Here is a 27941-nt window from a genome sequence, read left to right as displayed (position 1 = left end):
AAATACAAAGCCTGCTTTGTGAATGTCTTAGTATGCTGTGAGGCTGCTGATATTGGATATTTTTTTCCATGTCAAATTTAGAACAATCTTATGTTAAAATTCAGTTAATCCCCATTATATACATCATCAGATGTGAATGACTCTCAATTACCAATATCTGATTTGTGAAAACAGGCTATAAACAGCAACCATATATAAAAAAAATGGTTGTGCATGTTTTGCACCCTGATATGTACATCTGTGGATAATGTTGTGGTTATGTAGGTTGGAATGTAGCCATGGGAACAATCTCCATGGTTACAACTTACAAGTATTCACATTAGTCATTGACAGGGAGTGCTAGACCCCTGAGTGCTCTGAGACTTCTGATAACAGTTCAACAACTGCCCTAGGACTGTAAATGTCTGTTATCCCTGAGAGTATGTTTAAGAGTTTGTTGCAGCAGCTGTTCAAAGTTAAAATTTACCCCCTTGTTTACTAAAAGGAGATTTCTGCAGCTGCACCACATATACTCTTATGTAGAACTCAAAATCGTATTAATAAATATATCTTATTATTAATAAAAATACGTTCTTATTAATTATTTAAAGATTAATAAACTACAGGTAGAATTGTTCTCTAGCTGACTATACCAACGGACAAAATTACTTTGCTACTATACAATACCAACACACCATTAGAGTAAAAAGCAAAAGGTGGAATGTTGAAAATGGTTGAATAGAGTTGATCATGTGTATAGTGTTAATTTAACTGACACCAAAAAGCTAAACAAAGCCAAAATTGTACCAAATTAACAATGATAAAAGGTACTGTAAACATACCAGTGTTGGGTTTTTCTTAAGTTTAGCCGGGCGATGGAAATGAGAAGCTGACTAGTCATTCGATAACCAGTGCGTTGAACATTGCAACCCCATTGATCAGCTACTGGCTTGACTCTTAACTCAAGCTTATAACTTTATACATCTTACTCAATTATTTTGCATGTGCAGCTCTTAACAGAGATGAAAAGTAAGCAAGATATAAGCACAGATCATTCGTTCAATTAAAAACAACATTTCCTATTAACAGAGCAAGGGCTGTTTACAAAAACACATTATTTTTCAGCATACACACTGAATGGGCAGCTAGTGGACTGTAGGAGATATTTGCTGAATTTGACAAAAAATTTCACTGGTTCCAAATCGCACACCCACCTCTAAATTATGACTTTTTTTTTTACTTTTGTCTTTAAATCTTCTGTTAATAACATATAAGATTAATAACATATATAATAAGATAAGCTATAATGATCCCCCAAAGGGTAAATTTACTTGTTACAGCAGCTCACAAAACAGGCAAATTAAATAAAGGACGCCTTGTTATTGTCATATTGTAGTAACTGATAAATTATTTCAACAGCGAGTGACATGGAATTTAGACACACACAGGCTTTTCTCCTCTTCAACAATAGCCTTTTTCAATTATCAGTTAATACTTGAAACATATGCATATGTATCTAATTGTGTAACATCAATCATTCACAGTAACTGAATCCGGTACCTCTTTTTCCCCTTCTCTTCATATCTCAGCTGTAGTTGTTCCTGATGGGGCATCAGAGAAGGCAGGGCTTGGGGACGAACTGGGCAGTGAAGAGGAATTGCTATATGAAGAGTTTCGCAGTTCTGGACATCGATTTGGACACCCGGGAGGAGGAGGAGGAGAACAGCTGGCCATAAATGAAGTAAGCACTGTGTAAATGTTTTTAAGTCAAAATAATGGATTCAGTATGGTTTTGTTTAGCAGCACTGCAATTGGTCAATAATAGGTGTGTTTGGATTAATGATTATTATAATTTCCTCTACATAATTTACTGTATTTCTGTTAAAAATATGTTCTTTGATTTTGAAATTATTCTGACAGCCAAACCACAGTGGTTTTTTATAGTAATGTAGAGCTTTCTGTGTGCTTTCTGTGTGTTCATGACAGCCCATCCTATGTGAAAAAGACTTTATCTCATCTCACCCTGCTTGTCCTTAAACCACCACTGTCATCTATTGGACGTACTTTAGAACCACCCTCCATTACAGCTGCTATTAAGTGAAATAAAATAAAACAACTGCAGTGTTAGGATGGTACTAAATGGAACAGAGCCTGGCCTCAGCAAAGGGCTGGAAATGGCTCTTATTGCCTTTTGGCTAAGAGGCAAACAAGCTCTGAGGTTGCTGGGTTATGTAGTTGTCATGGATACTGCTCTGGATTCTGCTGATACACAAGCTCGGTAAAACGTGATTTACTGAGTAGATACATTCACTCAAACAGCACCTCAGTGAAGCCTCTTAATTCAAAGTCTCACAGTCTAACACTTTAAATAGTAGTTGGTCTCTTAGTATATTTATATTGTGGAAGCAAGGTGTTATTTCCACTCAGGGTTAGTACACACACACACACACACATTACTGGCCCAGTGTTGAGTTGGTGATTTTAAATGTAATTTTTTACAGTGTACGTGTTTCAGTTTTTATTTTTTTTCGTTCATACCAAACCTTTTTTTGATCATGCTGATAATACTTTGTTTGTGGAGTCAGGTGATCAATTACTTGATTGATCTTCTTCGCACCTTTTCTGTTCACATGGTCTTCACTCGCTGATAGGCTTATAGCCAATCAAAACACACACAGGCAACCAACTGCATATCTCACCGTTTTCTTCTTCTTCCTGAGTTTAAGACAGACATGACAGAGTCTGCGCTTTGCTGCCATCCTGTGGGCCACTGATGTCTAATATCTATAAACATGACGAGTTAGAATGTCTGTATCAAGAAAATGGTGCTGTGTGGTTTCTGGCAGACTATCTTCTGCTTCGCAGATGGACAAGGCTCTGTTAAAGGAAATTCATAAAGAATTGCTGAAATGTTAGATAGCTGAGATTTGGCTATGAGGCTGCTCTGTGTATTTGCTGTTTATTAGTTGTTCTCAGGTTCAAGGTTTTCAAATGTCAACATATGTTCCTATTTTTTCCTCTATTCTTTATCATTGTAAACTTTTTTACTGTTTGTAGGACCAATCATCATATAATCATATAAATGTTATCTTGGCTTCATGTGGAAATAAATGAGAGCAGCATGTTGAGTGTTTGTTGTTGTACACCTGCATATTGAGGTCAGGTCTTTGGAAATGTGGAACCAGGGGGAAAAAAAGCCTACTGACTTCCCCACATATGTTGCTACAAGCTAATTAGCTTAAACACAGGTTGGATGATCATGAGAAATGTTACGGCTAATACCCTAAGCTCTACTCAGAGGGTGATAGAGGGGAATTAAGGGAATATGAAAGGAAACACTTGATAAGTTGGCATAGGCATAAGGTGGGGGTTCAAAAAAAAAAAGTCATATTAAAAGTGTAATTAATTTCTACTGGATGCAAAATGGTCATATGGTCAACGTCATAAAAACATGATGCTGTGTTTTCAGTGACTACATTTCTGTGACTTTTTTTAATTTTACATCCACATATCATTTAGACCCCTGCACCAACTTCAAATGTATTCTCCTAACAAATACTACCTTCGGGAACAGTTTGTAGTTCATTGTCTTGCACAAGGACATTCTGTCATTTGGACTACAGGAGCCAGGTATCTAACTGACTGCCATGCTGTTGCACAAGGTTAATTCTTCGATACAATGAAAAGGACGTACAGTAGTTTGTTTTTGCAAGGTCACACAGGTTGCACTCTTGCATGGATCTTGCTGGACAGGTGGTTGTTGCTATTGTGGTTATTCAGTCTTTAATATTGGTGGAAAAAAACTATGTAACTACGACTACATTTAGATGTCAATTTTGCAACACTGTTTCATAGTATAAGTCACATCTGCCCATAAAAAAAGTCCCTAACAAATGTCATTATTTCTTCGTGTTTAAGGTACCTTGAGACAATTAGAGCTATAAGACAAAGCCTCTTTTTTAATTTAGCTTTTTCTCTCTGAATGGTTTTAAGAGATTTCATCTTCAATAGAACTACTCAATTTAATCTATATGCTATTAATCTATTTGCTTTTCATTGTAAATGTAAATAAATGCAGCAATAGTACTCAAACTTTAACCTGTGCTCATGAGCAATCACACACATACACACTTACATATACATGATTTCCCTTGAGATCTGTCCATTATTCTGCATGGCCTCCACCATACCCCTCCCTCTGTCCCAACAACCAGCCCCTCCTCGCTCTCTTCTCTCTCCAACGGGTTGCTATGGCCCTGCCTCAACTACTCTGGTATCCAGGATACGGTGACACATTCTCCATCCTGATTGGCTGCCAGCTATGCAAGGGTGGGTACACAAAAAAGGAAGAGCAGGAAGGGGAAAAAAAGAAAAGAGGGAGATCCTGGTAGTTAGATGGATGGCTGAGGCAGCACAGCTTCAGGCAGCGCACTGAGCACCATTTTAGCAGGAGCTGTTAACAGAGAGAGAAGTGGGGCAGAGACGGAGGGATAGAAGAGAAAGAAAACAAGCCAGAGGGAGAACGAATGGCTCGATGGTTTGGTAGAAAACGATTGAGCGTATGTAGGCTAGAGTGAGAGAAGAACAAGCTGGAACACAAGAGGACAGAGGGATAAAAGAAGAGAAAGGAAAAGACGAGGAGGCATGAGCATGAACCGGAGAGATGCAGCATCCTGTCCTCCGTCTTTTATCCTGACATCCTGACCAAGAAGAAGAACAAAACGGAAAATAAAGACTAAACTGGTGAAAATAGAAAGAAGAAAGAGAGGGGAGGTGCCTATTCTTCAAAGAGGAGAAAGGGAGCAAAGGAGGACGGGGGGATGCTCAGCACGTAACACACAAATAGCTTCACATCGCATTGATTCTCACACGCTGAAACAGATAGGCACCCAGCCTCCACTGGCAGGCCGGGGCACCGTTTGGCAAAGTGGCAGGAGAGGCAGAGGAGGCGACTGCCGGAGCCGAGCGGAGGAGGAGAGCAACACTAGAGGACAGCGACGGAGATAGTCGAGGAGGAGGTCGAGTTGACGCGGTGTGGTGTGGAGGCTCAGCACTAAGGGAAAGGCGACGGGGGAGGGGCAGCGGTGCTGAGGAGGAGGAAGAGGAGGAGGCCAGGGGACTGATGGCTCGTGGCAGCGGCTCAGGGAGGTGGAGCAGGCAGAGGATGGGATTCTTCAGTGCCATGCTGCGCTGCAACCTCCCCCCAGAGACCCAGAAGGTGGTGGTGTTCCTCATCATGATGCTGCTCATCATCATCAATGTGGTGCTCATGTTCCTGCTGGCCTTCCAGTAGAGCAAACCCACAGACCACCTCTCTCTCACACAACAAACACACACGAACACACTCATTAACAAATGCTCCTTCATGGAGGAAAAGACCAGATAAACTAAAACACAGAGGAACCAAGGAGCAAAGGAGGACTTCCCTGTTCATGAGAGGGGACTACTGTGATTCATGGGTGTCCAACATGGCAGCAGCAGAACACAGGTACATCCAGTAGGAGAGGGATGATCATTGGGTGTAAGAATGGATATTGTGTATACATTTGTGTCATCAGAAACATGTAAAGGCAGGTTCATTAAAATTGGAGGAAACTGGTATTAATCAAGTAATGACTTCAAATAATTTAGGTTTGATTTGTCCTGGTTTGTCTCTGTATTTCGAGTCTCCACTTCAATACAATAGAGGTGATCAAATTCAGATTTAGTTGCTTAACGGATAAGGAAAATGCTACTCTGTAAATGTCAAAATTCATAAAAAGATCCCTACAAACTATGACTTAGCTTCTCTATCTATACTTTCTGACTTCTCTATCCTGTCTGTGGCTTTCAGCTCAGGTCCCTTTGGTCCCTACTTGTTTGTAGAGTTTTTTTTTCATATTAAGTATATCTTTGATATACTGTAATATGACAAAATGTGTTTTTTTATCTGGTCTGAATGTACGAAGCCTTTAAAAGCAAGAGTGGTATAAAAGAATGCTTTCAGGTGATGTAACATACTCTGCTGCGACCCTGTTACAGCTCCTCGGCTCTTAGATAACCTGGGCTGATGTGTTTTGAACGTAGAACTTGACAGTTTCAACATAACTGAGTAGGGTTAATTTGTGTTGATGCTATTTGCCCATGAATAACGTCATCATGTTTGTAAGTAATGTAATCTGCACCTCCCTCATCAGCTAACCATTACTGTCTTTTTAGAGGCTAGTGTTCTGCCTTTGTACTTTAACATTAGCTGCACAACAGCTTTTGTTGCTTAATTGCTAAATTTGCCTGCTGTAAATAGAAGTTTGTCCAGGTAAACGTAGCTTACAGCTAAGGATACACTAAGAGATCTAAAGGCAAGACAAGTAGCTGACACAGTAACCTATGTGTAAAGAAACAAGATTACTCATATTTACTGAATGTATCTACACCAGTCTCTCCTTCCTGTTTTTGAAAAACAGCTATATAGAAAATAATTGTTAATGATCTCAATGTTTAACACATTTATGCAGAGATTTAATTTTGGGTGGAGCCCTTTTTCACCTCAACTGCAACCTGCATTTTGAAGTAGGTTCTATCAAAAACAGGCCTTTACTGCCTTTTTATATTTGTAATTTTTTTAAGTAAGTAGCCTCCCTGTTTTGGGATCTGGTCCTGTTTTAATTTGCTTGTAATGCATACTCAAAATTCTATTTTTACCCTTTGTCTTTATAAATTCAGTAAAATTCTTCAATTTTAATGCAACAGCAGAATCACGTCATACTCACCACTCTAAATATTTGAAATCAGTATTTTTGTTAGTGAAGAGAAACTCAGAGTAACAAATAGGTGAGAATGACATAACTTTGTTGGTGTACCAATGGCAAGTGTTTTGGAAAAGGATATTATACAGCATTTACCTGTTTTCAGTATGGAAATTGTGGGTTAATGTGTCTTTCAAAAATGTGTCTACTAGTTATGTGATTGCTCCAAATTCTTGACCTAGCTCAGTGTCATTTTTTCCTTTAAGACACACAAAGATCACACAAAACTGACACAAAAGTTGCTTAACATTTGGTAAAATGTTTTATTATAATTATTGTTAAGCTTAGCAACTTGTTTTCCTGTCTCTTGTCAACTAGTTGCACTGATAGATGCTGCTTGTTAATGTTCATTGGAAATAAAGATACAACTTATATCCTCTGTAGCAGGAAAATCTAAATAGAAAAAATACAATGCAAAAATTATTTCAAACTGGCCACCAGGCGTGTAGAGGTGAAATTAAAGTAAATATTAACTATTTATTTATGAGATGGCCTGAAATGGGATTATATTCATGTTACTGTGTCTGTTGGAAACTGTTAGCCTTCTGAATGTGATAAGCTAAGGTAACACGACACTGTTTCTATGATTTTGGTTTGTAGTCTGTAGGTATGTGGCTGCAGAGGAAACATTACTCTTCGTTCTCTAATTCTACCCGGTGTAGTATTGTCTCACATTGGGACACCTTGTCATACATTGTCAATTATTTATTTCATGATGTGGAGTGTTTTAAAAGCATTTCTTCAATATCAGGTACATTTGCATAATCAAAATATGAAATAAACCTGCTATAACCAACATTTATGACCCCTTAGAATTAATCAGTATCAAAATTTGACCCCTCATCAAATGTTGTACATGTCTGTGAGCTGTAAGCAGTTTAGCCAAAGGGATTTTCCTCACATTCTTTTCACAAAAAGATTGCCATACCGAGGTAATATGACCTTAAAGAGTCAAAACTAGTCAAATCAGGAATATCTGAGGGCACCTAGATATAATACATGTGTTTTGGATGACACTTTACATAGATACAAACAACCTTTTTTTGTTCTTTTCATTTGTTGTCATCAATCTTTTCTTTGATTGTTTGCACAAACAATATACCAAACCTGTCTTCTATCGCCAGTGGACCAAACACTGCTTGATGGTGGACGTTGCTTGTGATTCAATTCCCCCCACCCTCCAGAATGTGGACCCAGTAACTTTGAATAAGCAACATTTTTAATTTTTACAGATTTATATCTCGTCTGAGCCACGGGACCCTCAGGGCCAGACAAAACCCTTTGATGCCCTGCTCAGCTTCTCATATTGCACGCTCAGAATCAGGGGAAAAGGTTACAGGGGCAGAGCTCCTTGTGTGTTATGGTATGTGTGTGTGTGTGTGTGTGTGTGTGTGTGTGTCTGTGTGTCTGTGTCTGTGTGTGTCTGTGTGTATCTATGTCTGTGTGTGTGTGTGTAAGCTATTGCTAGTCCGGTAGTGAACGATTCTTTAAGCACTGACATGAAACTCATCCTGTTTACAACAGCTGTATGTAGCTGTTTACTATCATAACAGTGAATTAGAGGATATTGTGGTATCATGTAGTCAAAGAGGGGTCTGGAGTTAAAGGCAGCAGAAAGGCAAGATGGTGTGGGTGTGTTGCTTAGCAACAGCCACATTGTCTGTTTTCCTTATTGCCATGATGTATCAGTGGAGCTAGGAAAAATGAAAGGACTTTGTCTTTAACAACACTAGTAAGGTAGTATTAAAAGCAAGCACACTTTCTGCTATCCCCAAAAGAGACAAGCCTGCAGAGAGGAGGGATTGTTGGCTGATGGGTTCCAGTATGATTTGTGTGGCCTCTGCAGGAATGAGAGGCCGAGCAGCTTAATGGATACCCTCTGTGGAGCTTGGGGCCATGTTGACGCAGTGAAATTGGCAGTGTGTACGAGGCAGTGTGAAATATGACCACTGCAGTGTCTTCATCGATAACACTAGCTCCATCTCTTTTCTGGTTTCACTGGGTTTCTGCCTCCACTGTCTCCGTCTCCCGCACTTCCTATCCTCTCTACTGTATCTGCATGTTAGTTTCCACCCTAGATCCTCATTGATCTCTCATTCTGCACTCGTACGTCATCAACAGTCAATGTTTGGTAGCCTATACAGAAGATGATAATTTCGGAGGCACACACAGTAGCATATTATGGCTCTATTGAGGTAATTATTGGCCAGCCTTTAATCTCATGACATCAAAACAAACTGCATCAGCCATTAGTGGGCTTTATTATATTAGTAACTAGAGTGTACAGAGCTGTATCATCTATCTCTGTAGCTGAATCTGTCCTTGAATATGTATTTGGAGAGAACTGGAAGTTGGTGTGGTTTTTATACCAGAAGTAATGTTAAATTGGAAGAATGTAACATAATAGTACATATATGTGCATACATACATACATATATATCATAATGAAAATTTTAAAATATATCCACATCATCATAATGTACTATCTCCCTCTCTTTTTTTGAATAATTAAGAGCAACTATGGGTAGAAGAAATATCTGTTTCCATTGCATTTTTATTCCTTTCCCTAATGACGTATTTACATTTGGGTACATCCCGATTAGTAACACTTGAAGCACTTTTTGCAGCTATTGATAGTTTTATAATGACGAGGTATCAAATAACAATGTGAAACTGTGTAGAAGGGTTGACTTGTAATGAAGATCCCAACAAAAATATCAGCTGAATTTGCTGCACTATTCAGAGCTTCATAGCAAGTTTCAGCTCAATTTAATCTATTTGGCCTGCAACTTAACAGACACAATTGGAGACTAGTTGGTAAACATGGGGTATTAAGCAGTGAAAGAACCAGATATTTCCCCCTGGAGCGACCAAAACTAGAGCTAAAAGGGGCTTTTGGACTTACTTTGGTTAGGTGTACACATACACAACTATAAATGAGTAATGTTACTCTGTAACTGCTGGATGTGGAAATATGGAACTGTTTACCATGTTGTGTAAAAAGATGAAGATAGTTGAATGTTCAAGTAAAAGCACCAAAGCCTTAGATCTTGGTTAAAATTTGTAAAGGTCAGATGTCAAAGCAGCACAAGGAACAACCCTCCAGCTTCACGTGTATGGTTTAACACTGCACATAATGTGTCAAACAGTGGGAAACTATGGCAAAACCCCCATCCTTTGTCATGTGAGCTATTAGTACCATGTGAGCTTGTAGGTACACTTGATAATCATTAAATGACTAAAAGGGCTTGCAGTGCAACCATGACATTACATTTTGTGGTAAGTTCTTATTATGCTGCTGTACCATGTACTGAAAATAGTTAAAAAACTAACCTTAATCGGACATGTGTTTCTTACCCTCCACAGCTGATCAGCGATGGCAGCGTGGTGTATGCTGAGGCCCTCTGGGACCATGTCACCATGGACGACCAGGAGCTAGGCTTCAAGGCTGGGGATGTCATTGAAGTAGTAGATGCCACTAATAAAGAGTGGTGGTGGGGTCGCATTGTGGACAGTGAGGGCTGGTTCCCTGCCAGCTTTGTGCGGGTAAGACAAACTCTTTCTGGTTGCTGGAAAACGCAAATTTTGCTAAATAAGTTTAATTGAATCATTTAATAATGACTGCAGCAAGTGCAATAGTGATAATTTGAGTCATAGGAAGTCTTGACCTGTGTTTCTCGTTTGTAATTGCTTGCACAACTGTTATCCAGTAGCTATCAAAAATTAGAACAGCAGTTCACATTCGTAGGATTTCATGTGAATAGAGAATTCAAAATGTAGAGTTATATGTTGGGGAATATCACAATTGTTCTTAGGGTTTTAAGTTGCCTGTGTTGTCCTCAGCTGCGTGTAAACCAGGATGAACCCATGGAGGAGTATCTGGCCCACCTGGAGGAGGCTCAAACAGGAGAGAAGGACCGGGCAGGTCTGGGCTTGTTGCTGGGACCTGGTTTACCCTGCAAAGAGCAAATGAGGACCAACGTCATCAATGAGATAATGAGCACAGAGAGAGACTACATCAAGCACCTGAAAGACATATGTGAGGTCTGGATTACTTGATGTGAAAACATAATTTTGAACACCAGCTCCAATAAACCCATTTCTTAATCATGGCCATGTGAAATTTATTCTGATTAGCTGTCAGGGCTCAGATGTAGTTCAAGTCAACAGTGTAACCACTGATCTAAATACTTAGAACGTTAACGTTAACTATTAAATTATGGCTGAAACTAATCAAGTGTAAGCTAGAGTTTAGTTTATTTTCTGTTATAAGGAGATGACGGGCATCAACTCAAACAACTCAAAATACAAGGATAAATCAATGTAAAGATTGATTCAACAACTTTTATTTAAGGCCACAAAGATGCATAAGAGAACCAAGGGACATCAAACTGCCAGTAAAACAAAGCAATATAAACCTGCCCATGTGCCAACATTTCAGATTTTTTTGTAGCTATATATTATTTAAAAGTGAAATTGCAAGTTATTCCATTTTTTGTTTTCAATTTGCAAGCACATGTCAATTACACTAGCTCAAATGAATTCCCCCAACACTATCACTGTGGTCTTAAAGATACTTAAAGTTTGTTGATTAAGTTTAATTCATAGTACTAGTGGTAGTTTTTGTCATGTGACTCTATCTTCCAGTATGATCAACCAAATGTTGAAACTGCTTTTTGCCAAAATTTGCTTTTGGGTTCAAACCCAACTCAATGATAACTTTGTTGTTTTGTAAAAACTGCAGTTTTCCTTTCCTACACCTTCAAAGAGACTGAGTAGTCAAAGCATTGCTAACCAATATTTATGGTCAAGTGAGTTACCTTTTTTATAGCCACCTGGTTCTGTTGGTCACCCTCAGCCTCTGTTTTGGCTGATTACTGTCTAAAAATGGTTGGGCAGCAAAATCTGACTGGGTACTGACAATAATGGTGGAACTTACCTTGCTTAGTGTTGGTTTTGATTTTTTTTAATTTTTAAACTGTCAACACTTTAAATGGATGAGTATTTAAACACAGCCTCCCACCTTCCATCGATGAGTGCTCCTGACAAAAGCTCTGATGGAAAGGAAAAAGGTAACAGTCTTGCCAGAATGCCAAGGTTTTTGGACACCTCATTGTGTTTTTTTAATCACACAATGTCGGTGTCTGTGTAAGTTCGAATGGTAACTATACCCAAAAGTCTTCATGGACCTGTGTAATTAAAGAACAAGAACCATTAACAAGACTAAATCAGAAATCCTGATTTAGTCCTGGCTTGGCTGTAGCTCATTGATCTGCTGTTATGGGGTTGCCTTTGATGTGAAAAGTTTCTGATGGAACTTAACTGACATCTATTATTAATGCTTAAAGGTATATATTTAAAGAGTATGTTTCTGTTTCCATCAGGGTTATATCAAACAGTGCCGCAAGAGGACCGACATGTTCAACGAGGAGCAGCTTCGCACTATCTTTGGCAATATCGAAGAAATCTATAGATTCCAGAGGAAGTTCCTGAAAGGTCTGGAAAAGAAATTCAACAAGGAGCAGCCACACCTCAGTGAGATCGGCTGTTGCTTCCTAGAACATGTGAGCTCGGTCACAAAGTTCCGTCAAACAACTCAAACTAAGAGAACTTGTAGAAAGTCATGAATACCTGCAGTTGTATTTCAAAATTATGTCAGAAAGATTTTACTTAAAAAGTGACATACAAACCCAAAATGCATTCCTTATTACTTTTGGCCGAACATTCCACCAAAGCATTTTTCCTGCTTCTAACTCTGTTCCTGTTCTCTTTTATGTGTAGCAAACCGATTTCCAGATCTATTCAGAGTATTGTAACAACCACCCCAACGCTTGCGTCCAACTCTCCAAGCTCATGAAGATCAACAAGTATGTGTTCTTCTTCGAGGCCTGCCGACTGCTCCAGAAGATGATTGACATTTCCTTAGACGGCTTCCTGCTAACCCCAGTTCAGAAGATCTGCAAGTATCCACTGCAGCTGGCTGAGCTGCTCAAATACACCAACCCTCAGCACAGGTGACTAAAAACTTTTTGTATTCACACAAGGAAGGATTTCAGGTGATCCATGGCACATCTTTGCTAATTACAAAATCACTTTTATTCACTTCCCTTAAGAAAGGCCAACTGTTTTTGGTCAACACACAGAATATTAACTTTAGAAGATTTTTACCTTGGAAAATGTTCTTTGGCAAAAAAAAACAACCCAAAGATATTAGTTATCCTTTAGACCATTTAAAAATATCAATTTCTGGTTATCAATAGATAGATAGATGTACTTGTGTTATTTTTTTATTTTTACAATGGTCAAAATGTAAACTTATGAGGGCATATTTCATTTAATCAACTAACTTTAAACAATGATCAATATATTTTCTCCATGGTTAGACCATTCTATAATTTGTTGAATCTCGTTTTTAAGGGACTACAAAGATGTGGAGGCAGCCCTAAACGCCATGAAGAACGTGGCCAGACTTATCAATGAAAGAAAACGGCGCCTTGAGAATATCGACAAGATCGCCCAGTGGCAGAGCTCAATAGAGGACTGGGAGGTGTGACAAGAAGTCCTTAAATGCTGTTCAATACAAGAGGAACAGGGCTGGGTAGCAAGTAACAGTGTGTGTGTTTCAATTCATTCAGGGTGAAGACATCTTGAGTCAAAGCTCTGATCTCATCTTTTCAGGGGAGTTGACCAAGCTGTCCCAGCCTCAGGCCAAGAGTCAACAGAGAATGTTTTTCCTCTTTGATCATCAGATGGTATACTGCAAAAAGGTGCCTTAAACCCATTACGTAATTTGTAGTAGTAGTTTGTGGAAACTATGAAATGATAAAGACCTCAAAACAAATATGTAACGTGCAAGCAGAAGAACATAAATTATTTTTCTGTTTGTTCCCACCTGTGGTATGAAACAGCATTTATCAACCAGTAAATCATGTTGGATCTTGCTGTTCTGCTGACTGCTTAGCTTTTGTGCTCTTTAAAGTGATTCTTGGCTGAATTTTCAATCCTAATCATTGCAGGATCTCTTGCGCCGGGACATGCTGTACTATAAGGGTCGGGTGGACATGGACCACATGGAGGTGATTGACGTGGAGGATGGAAAGGAGAAGTACTTCAACATTAGTGTGAAGAACGCCTTGAAGCTTCGGTCGCTGGCTGGCGATGAGGTCCATCTCCTGTCTGCTAAAAAGCCTGAGCAGAAACAACGTTGGCTCCGAGCTTTCAATGATGAAAGGATTCAGGTCCAGCATGACCGTGAGACAGGTCAGATTACCAGAATATTGTTTAGAAGTGTTTAGTTTGCCCCTTTTAGTCAAATTATCTGTTTCATAATAAGTAAACATTGAAAGACTATTTGAATCAAACCTGTGATCTTCTGCTTAGCTGACATTGTCGCCATAAACTCTTAGCCATATGTCCTTCTCTGGAAAGCTGTTTCCATAACCTTTCATACTTTTGTTATAGTGAAAGTAAAGGACAAGATTTGCCGCAACTTTTGCACTTGTTTTGTAGACTTCCATCATTGGAGATGTGATGCATTTTGCCTCACACATGTTTGCTGTAGGCAATCAGGAGAGGACTGTACACATAACAGGAAAAGACATGTTCCGAGACGTTTACTACGTTATTCTCTATGGAGAAATGAGAAATGGGGAGTTTTGAGGTACTGGACCTGCTGGTCCTACTGGACTGTAAAATTTCTGTGTCATACTATTGATTGATTTGTAAAGTGTCCTTGGGTATTATCATCATTATTGATTATTCATTTGAAAGAGTCTTATATTGTAGTATTGAATATTGTAGTATTTATTAACACACATTATTACAGTTTAACCAGGCTGATAATGAACGATGGTAGGATCCCTATTTTCCCATGTTCTTATTTTCCAGCTGATTTAGTTCATATGAAAAACCCAGGATGACATTTTCAATCTGCTGACTTTTTGCCAGTCCCCATTATAGTGGCCAACTTTTCTTCCATGTTTTCCAGGTTATTCCAATGAAATTATAACCCTGATAAGTGAGAGAGCCTCAAATGGATTTATTTTTCTTCTTAGGCTTCTCTCTCACAGAGGTCCAGAAGAAACAGGCCATGTTGAACGCCTGCAAAAGCCATCCAGCTGGGAAACCCAAAGGTATGCACACAGGTGCTCACACAAATACAAATGATTGGATTCTACTTGAGTAGTTTCACATTCCTTTTTGAGGGAACTTGTCAGAAGTGGACATCTCTAAGTACACGCCAATGCAACCAAGACGCAGTGAGGACACATTTATCAAACGAACGTACGGCAGAAAACCGTGCGTACGACCATTTCCACGCAAGTTTCGGCATTTATCAATTTGGACGTGAGCGGAAGCAACGATCAGATCTCACGTCAGGTCTGAGCTCGTGTACGCAAATCTGAGTCTGTGGATTTGCGGTGCAGCACAGCAAAATCTGTCTGAGTCTGAAAGTAATTATTAAACAAACCTCAGCTGTCATCTAAGCATAAGCAGCCACATATTCAGAACAGATCAAACGGATTCTTTAAACGAATAAAACAAAATGATTTTTTGTTTTTACGTTTCACGTTTTTACTGATACCACTTTGTTTGTAAAATAAAAAAATATATGATAGGTTAAATAGCCTAAACATGACAAATAATTATTGCCCATTAAAATTTGAAATAATAATAAATACAAGCAGAAATCTGTTTTTGCAAATTAACTCAAAATAGCCTATGGTAAAATTGTGCAATTGTTTTTGAGCGCAGGTTCAACAGTGCGCACACACGCACACGGGTCACAGTGGAGCGTTGCTTCGGGTTGCTCAAGGGCAGGTGGCTCCGTCTTGGACCAGCGGGGGGAACGCTGCTGTATACCCCAGAGAAAGTGTGCGACATTATTTTGGCCTGTTCAGTTTTGCACAACATTGCATTAGTAAATGGAGTGCCTTTTGATGTGGTGGCGCAGCCAGAGGAGAACAATGCCCAGGGAACCGTGGCTAGCACAGCCTCAACTGGGGGCTATACGGAGGAGACAGGACCTCATCAATCGCTTTTAAAATGTAAAGTATACCTTAAACTTCTGCACACGCGCTGCAGTATTTAATCAGTAATGTGATGAAGTATCCTAGGTGAAATTGGCTAAAGGCATACTAAGGGGAGGAGAGCTGGCCGACATACTGCTGGTGCCTGGCTCTGAAACATTTAAACATACAATAAAAATGTAAATGCATGTAACATGTGTAAGCCTAATTATTTGTAAGAAATTTGTAAGTTATTGAGAATTTTAATCAAACCCCAGCCAGAGTCCGTTCCTGTACGGCAACGCTGTTGACTGCCTCCGTTATCCTCTTCCACACAGCGTTTTATGAGCTCCTTTAATTCCAGTTTTCAGACTGCCAAAAAGCACATCTTTGTTTTGCTCTACCTCAGATGTGAGGATGCCGATTAACATCTCGGAAAAGTTTCTTTTCTTGCCAGTGTTTCTTTTCTCCATGTTTGACCTCAGTGGGCGAGGCCTCCGAACCAGGAATATTTAAGGGCGTAACATGTTAATGACGGTCGAATTCAGCCGCCGCATTTATCAAGACCGGATCAATCGCACGCTGGGATTGGTCAGATACGAACGTTTCATAAATCACACGTGTGTCCTGTCGTAAGACCAATTCTGCGCTCAGATCTGCACCCGTTTTCACGCAAGATTGATAAATGAGGGCCATTGTGATTTGTTTGCTCAGACCACATTTGAAGGTAGTCTGGGCTGTATATGTCCCAGTCCATGTCCTGAGCCTAAACTAAGGTCTGCTCAGTCTCCATAGCCACGGTAACTATGACATTGACTGACACACCACTTGCCTGTCATTCTGATTTGATACTTCTCCACTGTTTCACACATTAAAATATGATGTTTTAACTGCTGTGCTCTCAGCTGTCCACTTGTGGTCGGGTGTATAGACTTTACATCAACTGTTATAAATAAATAAATGTATTATTCATACACTTTTTTTTACCTTTTCCCAGGAAAAATAAAACCCCAAAGATTGTCTTAGGTCTCAGTGCAATATAGGACCTAATATACCTTTCTCCCTGGGCTTAGACATCGGCCACCTCACTATGTATAATATATAAGCACTGTTCAATAATGCATATAGCAGCGCTTTTTATTGAAACTGTATTACCTGTATTCTTGAAGAATCTCTTTTAAAAAGCACAGTAAAGGTTTGGCTGATGCTAAAAATATTCTTCCATCAAAATAGAACAGCAGAGTTATTTATGAAGATCCCTTCACAATCTCAACACGACAGAGATCTTCTTTAAAAATAAATATTGGCCTTTGTATCACTTTGCTGCACTTTGATTGGTGTTAATTACTTTTTAATAAAACACCTTTTTGCAAAAGTTTACACATAAGAAGATTCCAGTAAAAACAAACAAAAAATAACCATCCACTTTCCTGGTAGGTCTTTAATATGAAACATCACAAGGAAGTGTTGAATGTGATTTACGGTAGTTTAACTTTGCTTGAAGAAACAAACAGCTATAGGCAATATCTATGTTATATGTTATTATATTGCCTGTTCATCTCCTCCTTTTTAGCGGTGACCAGACCCTACTATGACTTTCTCCTGCGACAGAAACACCCCTCTCTCCCCACTGCTTTGCCCCAGCAGCAGGTGTTCATGCTGGCTGAGCCCAAGCGCAAAACCTCTACTTTCTGGCACAACATCGGGAGACTGACACCCTTCAAAAAGTGAAAAAATACAAACCAGAAAGGAAAAGAAAAGAAAAGCAGTGGAGAGAAGAAACGGAGGAGGCGAAAGAGAAGAGCTTTCTGCTCGTGCCTGAATAGATCCTTTTAAATTATTCCTCTCTGTTCTTTCCAATCCTAACTTGCCCTAATTGACATACTGATTTATTGTATAGATAAGGATGATTATGATGAGAAGATTATTTTTGAAAGCACTTTATAGGTTGGTTAACAATCAGATGTAGGTATTGTCTCATGGAGACAATGAGTCAAAAAGGGAGAGGGGACTAAACTTACTACTTCTACACCTTCAATCAAGCGCCGATAGGTACTAATACTACTACTGTACTGCTGCAAGTGAACGTGGGACAACTGACTGTTTCGCTTCACTCAAAATGTTGGCTGTCTACAACACTGCTTCAGTTATTTTCACTGTTCTGTTGTTTTATGATTTGACAGATGCCAATTGCTCACAGTGCCCAAGTAAATGTTTTTATATTTGTTTCTTTTGTGTCTACTATAAAAAAAAAAGGTCAAATGACGGTTGAATCTTACATGTCTACATTAACCATGAAGGACATATGGGGATTAGAGTTTCCTGTGTTTTTCTCTTTACAAATATATAATTTCAAACTGAATTTTTAAGTGTTTTTTGATCTCCATAGTCCAGAATTTCATTCTGTATGTCTGGTGCATTTGTGGCATTGTGCACACTTGATAAAAGTCATTAAATGCAGCCAAAAGAAGATTCAGTTTATCAAAAATGTGGACCTTTTCATTCAAACAAACAGCAGCGACCTACACACTCCAGGAACACACATTCCTCAAGTCTGATCCTTGACTCCTCATTATACGTCCAAGTCAATGAGGTAAACAACCTGTTCTTTGTTCTTTCTGTTTCTTTTTTTTAAAGTGCCATTTAAAGTGTGTCAATGATTTACAATGACGTGCATGGATGTGATGAAAAAATACTGTGAAAAATATTTTTTTATCTCTGAAGAACCCTGCTATATTTAACTAGATTCAGGAACTGAGGTTTCATTGTGCTACTAAGGTGACAGCATTACTCACACACTGATGTTCTTTATCTACCTGTACTTCTGATATCCAGTATTCCTGCTTTGTGCATCTGGTCTTCATTATAATCTCATTTCAGATCAATGCAGCCCAGTGATATTGCTCTGTAAGTGCATTCAGTGAAATGTACTCCTTTCACTTTTATGTTTGTGTGTTTCTGCTTCTGACGATATGGAATATTAAACATTCCTAAGTTGACAAATTGTGGCCATCAGTGGGGGTGATTTTTTTATTCTGACTAAAGACAAAATTATTTGAAAAGTACAAAATTATTTGAAAAGTATGAATTGCGTACCTCCGTCTTTCAACTAGACACAAAGCTCAGATGATTGTGCAAAACCCAAGTATCTATGACAAGATAACATTTAACATTTCACACACAGAGCCGGCACACACCATAAAAAATAATGCATGAAGCCTCTCTGACGTCACAGTGGGTCGCCTGCTGTTTTGAAGCGTTCGAGCATTTTAGCCACAATTATGTTTTTAGGTTTTATGGAGCCAGAAACGACCATCTTTAAACCAGGGGCTGGAGCTGTATAACAAACTTGATAACTCAAAATTATCAAAGCAAACCAGTCTATGCCGGGGCTAATTCATTAGCTCATACAGGGGCTAGTTAACCATCGTCGCCTTTCTCATTGAATGAGATCTGTAGGAGTAACAAACCAAATTATTTGTTAATTATTCTTATGGACTTAAGAGGTAAGACAGTGTGTGTGGAACATACTGGAGTCTCTGCTCGCTTGCGGCAGGGAAACAAGCACAGCGAGGTTATTCATGCAGTATTTAGCTAGCTGCACTTACCTGTCACTGAAATAGACACACCCCTAATTATGCATGGTTGACTTGCTTTTGGAGCCTGTTCTAAAGTGGCCACTGGAGGAACTGCAGTTTTTGACACTTCTGCATTTTTCAGCCCTGGGGGGTGCCACTTGGTACACAGCCATCCACCATCCTATGCTTCAAATATGTACTTTGTGACAAAGTGCATAGTATTTCATCTATTAGCACTGAAAACTGTACATAAACTGCAAGGTGTGGTCATGGGCATAATTCCTTGAGATTCTAAGAATCGTGTCCATGATTCCGCAAAACTAGTGCTAGCTAAATTTCAATACTTTCTGACAAGTACGAAAGGACACTGAAAAGTGAACATGGTGCAGATTTAAAAATATTATTAAACAATTTTTCTTAAATTAATTATATTATTCTTTGTGCTGAACTTTTCTGATTAAAATGATTAAAAAATGGTGGAAAACAATCTGTTCAATTATTTTACACAGCATCATAGCAACATGTGAAAACTCTAATGTAAAGTACTATAAACATTATGTTATTTGTGGTAAGTAATATCAATCATGCAAGACCATCAGTATGGTCTGCCCAGAGTAGGCATTATAACTTAATTTATACTGACCTGATCGCCCCTATTTAAACATTTCAAATGTTTTGCAGCTTTATTTTCAAAAGCAACGATACCAATATCGATATTATAATATAATACATCGATGTCGAGTCACAAAATGTTTTTGTTTTTGTTGTTATTGTTAACAAACATACATACATACATACATAACATTAAAAAAAAGTTTTCATAAGAATTCTTGGATCTTACAGTTCCCTTGGAGCTCTCTGATGGATTAATTAAGTACTGGTAGTGCTGTTTCTTATGACGCGATTCTGTGATCTGTCCGAAGCAATGTGCAATGTGAATCAACTTTTAATTCACAACGCAACTCTTGACAAGGATTGGATGCTGTCAGTTATGGCTATATAAACTGGCATTGTCTCCTCCTTCAACTCACTCCCCAGGGAGAGAGAAAGGCAGAGAAAGATATATGTATATACTTATATATTTAGTATATTATTGTAAAACTGATAATGAAAAAACAGTCCAGACATATTAATATATGTGTATAAAAGGTAAGCATTCTACACATTACTTTGTAAACACACAATTACTGCCTACTCATAAAGCAGAGCACATGTTTACCCAAACAAACAAAACATTTCTAACATGACATTTCTCTTGAAATTACAAATGCTTGTTGTTATTTTCACATCAAACTTACAGACAAATGGACTAAAAGGCAGACGAAGTTTAGAGAAACACTCAGCAAACACATAAATCCTGCTTGTGTGTCCTCCTATCCATGTCCCGCTGCAGGAAATGCCTGATGATAAGGCTTCATTTTAAGGTCCTTGTAATAATTAGAAGGAACTTATTACAAGGACCTTAATATAAAGCATTACCAATATGCTTAATGTTTTAACTTTAACTTATTGAGGCCACTTTTTGACATTTTTAACTTCTTTTGGCTGACCGGACCATTTTATGGAAAGGACATCTTTCAAAATATCAGAGTTCAGACTATACTTTGAGTGACTTCCACGTAAAAGTATAAAAATCCAAAAACAAGTGGAGATAATAAAATAATGACACTTAACATTCAGAGCAAAACCAAACATCTCGTTTTGGGCTCAGTCTCAAGAGACAGTATACATCCCCGGCTTCTGTCAGCTGGAGCTGAATTGCTGGAGAAAAGCTTGTTTGTTGTGACAGAGATGGTCTATTTCTTTTTTTGTGGAGCAGACTGGGAATCTTCAAAGACACCTGAGAACTGGGCCATTGGGATAAGGTGTGACAACTCTTTGATATTGGTTAGATCTGATTTCATTCCTCAAAGTGTTTAATTGAAAGCAAATTAGATCCTGTTGGTGAACCAGTGAAGTTCACATCTAATCACCAACAATTTATTTATTTATTCATTTTGTTTCTCAGTAAAACCATCACAACTTTATAAACCTATTATATACATGATGTACCTATTTATCACGTTTGTGTAGAAAATGCACATGAGCAGGTTCATTTGCAGAAACCTACATCAAGTATTTATATTGCCACAGTTTTACAGTTTCTAGTGGAAGTGATAAGTGTTTAAGATCAATTGGTCGTCTTATCACAGCTGTATTTGGAGCATAAAAAGAAATTGATTCATTTGTTTTTACCGATGACTGTATATATAGATGGACAACGCGTCTCCATCTGCTCCCATTGTATGAAATTGATGCCAAAATAGCCCCTGTGATAGGCGCTGCCATCTTCGATGGTGACGTCATATGGAGCCAGAGCCAGAGACTGTAGTGATTGTTTTAGTTACGTTTCCACTCGCGGATCGTCCTCCACTCTGCTCACCTGGAACTGATTGGCTGCAGGAGCCGAATTTGTCAACAGAGCTGTCAATCATCAATTTGACAGCATCAAATAACTAATTAAAAATAAACTTGTCAGAAAAATGATCACTTAGACGTGAATCACCATGAGAATAACAAGCTATAATGACAGAAACCATGTTTGAGAAAAATGTATCGGACGTGCATTTTGATTTTATAGTTTGACCCATATCCCACCTGTTAACATGGAGGAGGCGGGCTTCATGACCTATACTGCAGTTTGTCAGCAGGGGGCGCCCAAAATGTTTTGGCTTCACTGTTAGGGGGCTGTCATGTCGTCCATCTTTTTATACAGTCTATGGTTTTTACAGGTTTTAGTCTTTGTTCATTTGAGTGACCTGTGAACAGTGAATTGTAACCTGCCAGTCAAATGGTTTCTGGCCTTAATTTCTGTAAAGTAAAAATTTGTCAAAATGTACATTTCTGGAACTTCAAAGAAAAATATTACAATTCTGAATGTGATGCTTCCATCTCCTTTATTTAATGTCTGCATGTGAGCCAGCATATCTTATAGATATAAAATATAATTGAATTGTATTTGACAGAGACAGTGATTAAATAGGGGAAACTATTTATACCTAAACAAACAAAATGTTCAGCGTGTTCAGTGTTTGATTATTAATCAGGGCTTCAGCCAGTGAATCTATTGTCTTTTGTATAAACTTACAGTTGGATGCCAGGTTGGAAACATAATGGGTGGAGGGCTCACCAGCAACATCTGTTGGTTAAAATGTGAACACACAAGGAAAAATGGAGATCAATGTCCTTTACACTCTTTGTGCTTAGATCGATGATCAATATTTCAACATCGTTCAACACCTGCTTCCATTTATGAGCTAACGTTACCCAGGAATTGGAACTAGAAAGCAGTCAGTAGCCAAAATAGTTTGTGTTTTATGATAAGTCAAGGAAGAAAGAAAAGCTTGGTAGTAGTAGTAGATTTTTAAGACAGCCAAATAATGGAGGTAAAGAGACTGCTAACATACGCAGCTCCACCAAGTCATACATAGCCTGGGGATGCTGGTCTATGCTTTGCCCACATCAAAAGCACCCCTTATCACAAGATACTTGCAGTCTGGCCTGAAAACTGTTCTCGCAGAAACCCTGATTAATATGGTGTAAACTTAAATCATAAAAAAAATGATAAGACAGCTGTACAGTAGTCAGTATTTTAGCTTGGAAGAACTATATAACAGCAATGTTTTCATATATGCAGGCACAGCACTGTGTACAAGTAGTTGTTGGTGGTTATATATGTTTCCATGCACGGACTGTTACTTTTGCCATCTGAGCATCTGGGCATATCGAGCAGCATAAGACTGCCTGCTGGTGCTTTGACCCTCGTCTATCTCTGATTCATACATCTCCGCCTCGTCTTCCTCTTCTTCTTCTTCTTCATCCTCTTCTTCCTCCTCCTGCTCTTCTTCCTCCTCAATGCCTCTCTGGCGCTGTAAGGTGCTACGAGACTGAAAAAAAAAGTGGAACTCTCAGGCTCACTGAGTGATGACCCTTAGGTAACAAAGATATTAAGGCTCACCCTTCTGGCTGTGTCTGGGTACTGGCTGTGTTGTTTTCTGAGGTTTTGGCCTGTGGTAGAGGCCAGTGTTGACCTGATGCTTTGGCCTTTGGGGGACGCCAGAGGAGCACTGGGGTAGCTGCTCATGAGGGGAGAAGAGTAGCTGCTCAGTGGGGTGTCCAGGCGCCCAGCCAGAGAGTCGGACATCTTGATCCGTCCATTAAACAGCTATTGAATCGTGAAGGCATGGAAGGAAAAACAGGACAGGGGCAAAGTTTCAAGCTTCAAGTTTTACTCAAGAAAAAATATTATCTGATCATGAAGCTTGAAACTACAATTATGATTCCCCAACTATGTGTTTCTATTATAAATGAATTTTTCAGGGAGTAATAGAATAAACGTCCTATATTCACATAACTTTAGAACTTACTTCACCAGCTAAGAACCTTACCTCTAGATCCTTAAGGGTGTTCATTCCCTCCAGGTTGTGGCATGTGTGTGTATAGACCTCCAGCGCTTTAGCATGGAATAGCATCTCCACTGTGATGAAGTCAATGAAAATCGTCTGCCGGAAAACAAATAATTTTATATTCCAGTGGGACATTGCTGCTTTACTTTCTGGAGGATGTGCCCAGTATGTGTGCATGTGTGAGACTCACTTTGATATCCTCCAACTTCTGTCTCTGGAAGTCTGTGATGGTCTCCTCCAGCTGTCTGATGCTGCGCTGGGCATTGTTGGAAGCCTTCTGGGCATTTACTTCTGCCTGTCAAATGACACATAGAACAGTTTACTCAGGTGTACCTCACAGTGTTCTTAATGGGATAGTATTAATGAGATAATCATAAAGCCATTTACATTACCTGAGACTGAAAAGTTTTGTCAAGAAAATTATTATTTTTTTAATTATTATTAATTTAATTTTAAAATGTACCAATATTTTTAGTAACCTGACCTCATGTGAAATGATGAAACATATTATGTCCTATACATAACCATCATGTATGTAGATTGCAAATTCCTGCGTGTTATTGTGTGTCTCTCTCTAAATGTATCCAAAACACAAGTCACAAATATTATGTGCTGTATACATATTGTATACCACTTTTTGACCAACATTTTTTTACTGACTCTGAGTTGTTTTAATGTGTTATAAGATATGTACCATGATATATGAAATAGGGGAATTATACTTATATATATATATATATATATATATAGGAGCATATATTTAAAAAAGGTGTATACCTACAAACATATGTTGCTCAGGAGATATACTCCACCTTAATCACCAACCCACTCACAAGCAAAGCACAAATTGATGTCTGCTTGAATTTGAATAAAGTTGAATGGGTTTACACAGTGTTTGGTTGCTTTGCATGGGGGTGTTTTGACTGTCCTTTTGTGCTTCATTAATGTTTTAAATGTATGTCTTTCGAAAAGAGGTCAAATGTTCTTATAATAAGGATACAATGCTTTGTCGGTCTGCTGGGTTCCTCAGTCTGATATTTTCCAATTTCCGCAACTCCTTCAGCTCCTTGTTCAGGTCAGCGCTTAACTTCTTTAGATCTACCTGAACAGTAGAGACACAGTCAGCTCACACAACACAGAAAACAAAGTGAGGTCATTATTTTTATGCAGGGTGTATGTTTAAACCTGTGCTCACAAGACAAAAGACAGCAGTAGTTCCAGAAACAGATAAAAGACAGAATTATCTGTCGAGCTGTCAAAAAATGCTGCTGTCTCAGATGATGAGGAGCTCAAACATTCTAAAAGAATCTGACTGTCAGGTAAAATGATTTTTACTGCTTCCACAAGTCTGACAAGAGAGAGTGATTGTGTTGCGGAAAGACAAGCTGCACACGTACGGTACATTCACTTGCTTTCAGACTATCTCTGAGAAACCTAATCAGAAACAGTTTTCCCATTAACAGTCATTGAAAAGGGGTCATCTTAGAGTCAGGTGGAAATAAGCTGATAAAAGTTTCATGCAGATATGTCAGTATCAGAAGCACACATCTGCAGTTAAACCCACCCTTTTACTTTTGACTATGTCTCCATACGCTTTTAGAGGAGCAACAACTCTTGTCTCCAGTCTCTCTACCTGAAACGATAAAGCTTACATCATGACAACAGCCACATGTTAAAGAGTCTGATGCAGAGAATGTAGTACATTGATGAATGAGTAAATATAGTGTCCCTGACCTGAGCCTGCCTGTAGTCCTGAACCATAGCCAGATCCTCTGCCAGGTGTTTTAGTCCGATTTGGAGCTCGGGGTCCTCTGTTCTGGAGAAATCAAAGAGCTCAGCCACCAGAAGGTCTGCCTTGTCTCTGAGTCTGGCTGTCTTCCTGGTGTATGAGGCCAGCAGGGAGCAGATCTCACCCAGGTGCTTCTCAGCATGTTTCACTGTCTGCTCCATGCTCTTCACCTGCACATCCCTATAGTAACAAGTCAAGAATAAAATAGCACTAGATATGTTTTATTGTCTCATACTGGGAATTAGCTCGCTTGTTATCGTTCTGGCATAATCTCCCCAGGTTATAGATGAGCTGTGGAAATGTTCTCCTTAGGTAATGTCAAACAAAAGCACTGACTCCTACCTGGAGAAAAGGCTATTCATGTTGCTCTGTTGTCCTCCCTGCAGCTCCTGTGTTCTGCTGTTTACCTCGGCTGCCTCTCACCTTCACCAGGTAACAGAGGAGTGTTGCCATAGCAACAGCAACAACAGATGATGTATAATTGCTGTGGTGGGGGTGTAGGTGAGGCTCATTGCCACACGATGGCGGCAGTGTATTAGTGTTACACATTAAAGCTAATAAGGAATGTTTCAGTCTCCCCCTCTAAAGTATTGTGTTGCATTATACGTTGAAAAAAATGATTTCACTATGTCTGTTAATTCTCTGTATACTGCAAGAGATCTCAAGAAACAAGGTTTTGCGCCTTGAAAATATGAACCTTATGTTTATATATGCCTGGAGAAATTAAAACTCACACCACACAAAATACTAATATATTATTTTTAATCGTTAAATAGATTTTTTATACTTTAGACTATAGAAAGAGATTTTAAAATTGCATTCTTTGCAAATTGTCTCTTGTCAAAAAATTTCTCTAAATTGTCCATATTATTGAATAATGAGATTTGCAGGGAACGTTTATATGTCAAAAAGTAAATATACAGTATCCCCAAACCTTGATAAATCCAGTGTAGATGTCCAAAGTCCAATTTTCATCACGTAATAACTATCAGCTATTACAGGGTCAATTGAAACAGAGAGAAGGAGTAGTAGTAGTAACACATAACTGGGTTTTATGTATTAATAAACGTATTAACACAATGGAGCATTTACTGCACTGCCTCAGTTCAGTGTCAGCAGGTTCTCCGGTGTGATCTCAGACCAGCCTTCAAAACCACTATTCTCTGTACTCTGAGCTGTGCTCTGTCAACATGAAGTGCTAGCACGACTTGAGGGTCCACACTGTTTTTGCAATTAAAAATTACCTTGTTTTATTGGAATCTTGGTGGTTGTGTGTAAGTATTTTTAGAGTTATTTTTGTAAATTTGAGCAATGATTGCTGGACAGATGTTGTCATTATTCAGGTATAAGAGTTGATTTTGAGATATGTGAGCAGTGTACTTTCAAAAAAAGTACATTTATCTCAGTGAATGTTATCGGAAAATTAATACTGGCACCTGCTGGTGATCAACTATTACTACAAACTTAAAAATGTAACAAAGAAAAATTACAAAGAACTTTGTAATGGTGTGCTGTGTTGGCCAAGGCTCTCATGAAAAATGGTTTGCAATGTTGAATATGGTTAAATTTTTTTACATGCCATGTCCACAAATCTGATGTATAATTTTACCTTTTAGAATATCAAAATACAGAAATATGTGGGGTATTTAATGATCTACAGAAGACTACATAAAGTAAGAGTTACAGGGGGACACACTAATTGGTGTCAAGTTGTGGCTTCAGTGGCTACAAATCTACAGTCGTAGAACAAGAAAGTCAAAGACATTTAGTCACTCTAGGTAATCTGGTATGTATCTGAATATCTTACTAGCCATGATTTGTCTCTAATGAATCTAATGGGTAGTCCTCTCCAAATTTCTCCACTCTCAAAGGACAGTCGCTCTTCAATTGGGCCATATAATCCCTATCTTTTCCAGCCATCATGCCGAGGCATCCTTGGACAAGATACTGATCCCCAAATTGCTTCCAGAGGCAAAGCCTTGTGGTGTATGAATGCTTAGTAGCCTTGCATGAAAAGGGAATGTGACATGTAGTGTGTGCCTTGACTGTTTGGGAGACTAGAAAGGAGCTATGTAAGTACAGTCCATTTACCATTTTCTTCTTGAAATGTAGCAGTGAGGACAAACATAACTTTCTGCATTAAGAAGAAGGTAAAGACAGCTCAGGTGGAGGTAAGCCCAAACACTTTTATCAAAATGAGCTACCGGTAAACTTCTTTAAGTGCCTCACAGCTGAGTGATGAGAGAAATGTAAAAAAAAAAAAAAAAAAAAAAAATTAAAAATAAATAAATAAATAAATAAATACATACATACATACATACATACATACATACATACATAAATAAATAAATAAATAA

At 38.6% G+C, this 27941-nt stretch overlaps 2 protein-coding genes across 4 annotated transcripts in view; one reads left to right on the top strand and one right to left on the bottom strand.

Annotated features, from left to right (window-relative positions):
- Positions 1-19984, top strand: part of arhgef4 (Rho guanine nucleotide exchange factor (GEF) 4) — a 49114-nt gene extending 29130 nt beyond the window's left edge. Inside the window, exons 2-11 of one of the 3 annotated variants that reach the window (XM_069666984.1) lie at positions 1569-1720; positions 10131-10310; positions 10608-10808; positions 12149-12328; positions 12546-12778; positions 13182-13311; positions 13400-13531; positions 13781-14024; positions 14819-14896; positions 17346-19984. In XM_069666984.1, coding sequence (XP_069523085.1) covers positions 1569-1720; positions 10131-10310; positions 10608-10808; positions 12149-12328; positions 12546-12778; positions 13182-13311; positions 13400-13531; positions 13781-14024; positions 14819-14896; positions 17346-17503 — 1688 coding nt within the window. In that variant the 3' untranslated portion in view covers positions 17504-19984. Of the gene's footprint in view, positions 1-1568; positions 1721-4123; positions 5468-10130; positions 10311-10607; positions 10809-12148; positions 12329-12545; positions 12779-13181; positions 13312-13399; positions 13532-13780; positions 14025-14818; positions 14897-17345 lie in introns of those variants that run through there. The other 2 variants (XM_069666983.1, XM_069666985.1) reach the window with 2 other exon arrangements.
- A 2289-nt stretch (positions 19985-22273) lies between these two features.
- LOC138595917 (CBY1-interacting BAR domain-containing protein 2-like) lies at positions 22274-25946 on the bottom strand. Its single transcript, XM_069667430.1, has 9 exons — positions 25927-25946; positions 25530-25764; positions 25360-25428; positions 24796-24897; positions 24188-24193; positions 23986-24090; positions 23778-23891; positions 23348-23554; positions 22274-23276 (listed from the first exon to the last, which is right to left on the bottom strand). Exons 1-9 carry the CDS (start codon positions 25944-25946, stop codon positions 23085-23087), a joined length of 1050 nt encoding a protein of 349 aa, XP_069523531.1. The 3' UTR covers positions 22274-23084.
- Between the last annotated feature and the right edge of the window lie 1995 nt (positions 25947-27941).

This window comes from Semicossyphus pulcher, unplaced genomic scaffold, assembly GCF_022749685.1.
Source record: "Semicossyphus pulcher isolate SPU_LCO1_2020_fin unplaced genomic scaffold, fSemPul1.0.p SCAF_18, whole genome shotgun sequence".
NCBI classification, from domain to species: Eukaryota; Metazoa; Chordata; class Actinopteri; order Labriformes; family Labridae; genus Semicossyphus; species Semicossyphus pulcher.
The sequence above is the reverse complement of the archived record's forward strand: the minus strand, read 5'-3'. Positions and strand labels throughout refer to the sequence as shown.

Excerpts from the sequence above, each read along its gene's own strand:
- LOC138595917 (XM_069667430.1), bottom strand. The coding sequence starts at position 25,946 with ATGAATAGCCTTTTCTCCAG. Across the intron at positions 23,892-23,985 it reads AGAAGTTGGAGGATATCAAA|ACGATTTTCATTGACTTCAT; the intron begins GTGAGTCTCACA and ends GTTTTCCGGCAG. Across the intron at positions 23,555-23,777 it reads ACACCCTTAAGGATCTAGAG|CTGTTTAATGGACGGATCAA; the intron begins GTAAGGTTCTTA and ends ACGATTCAATAG.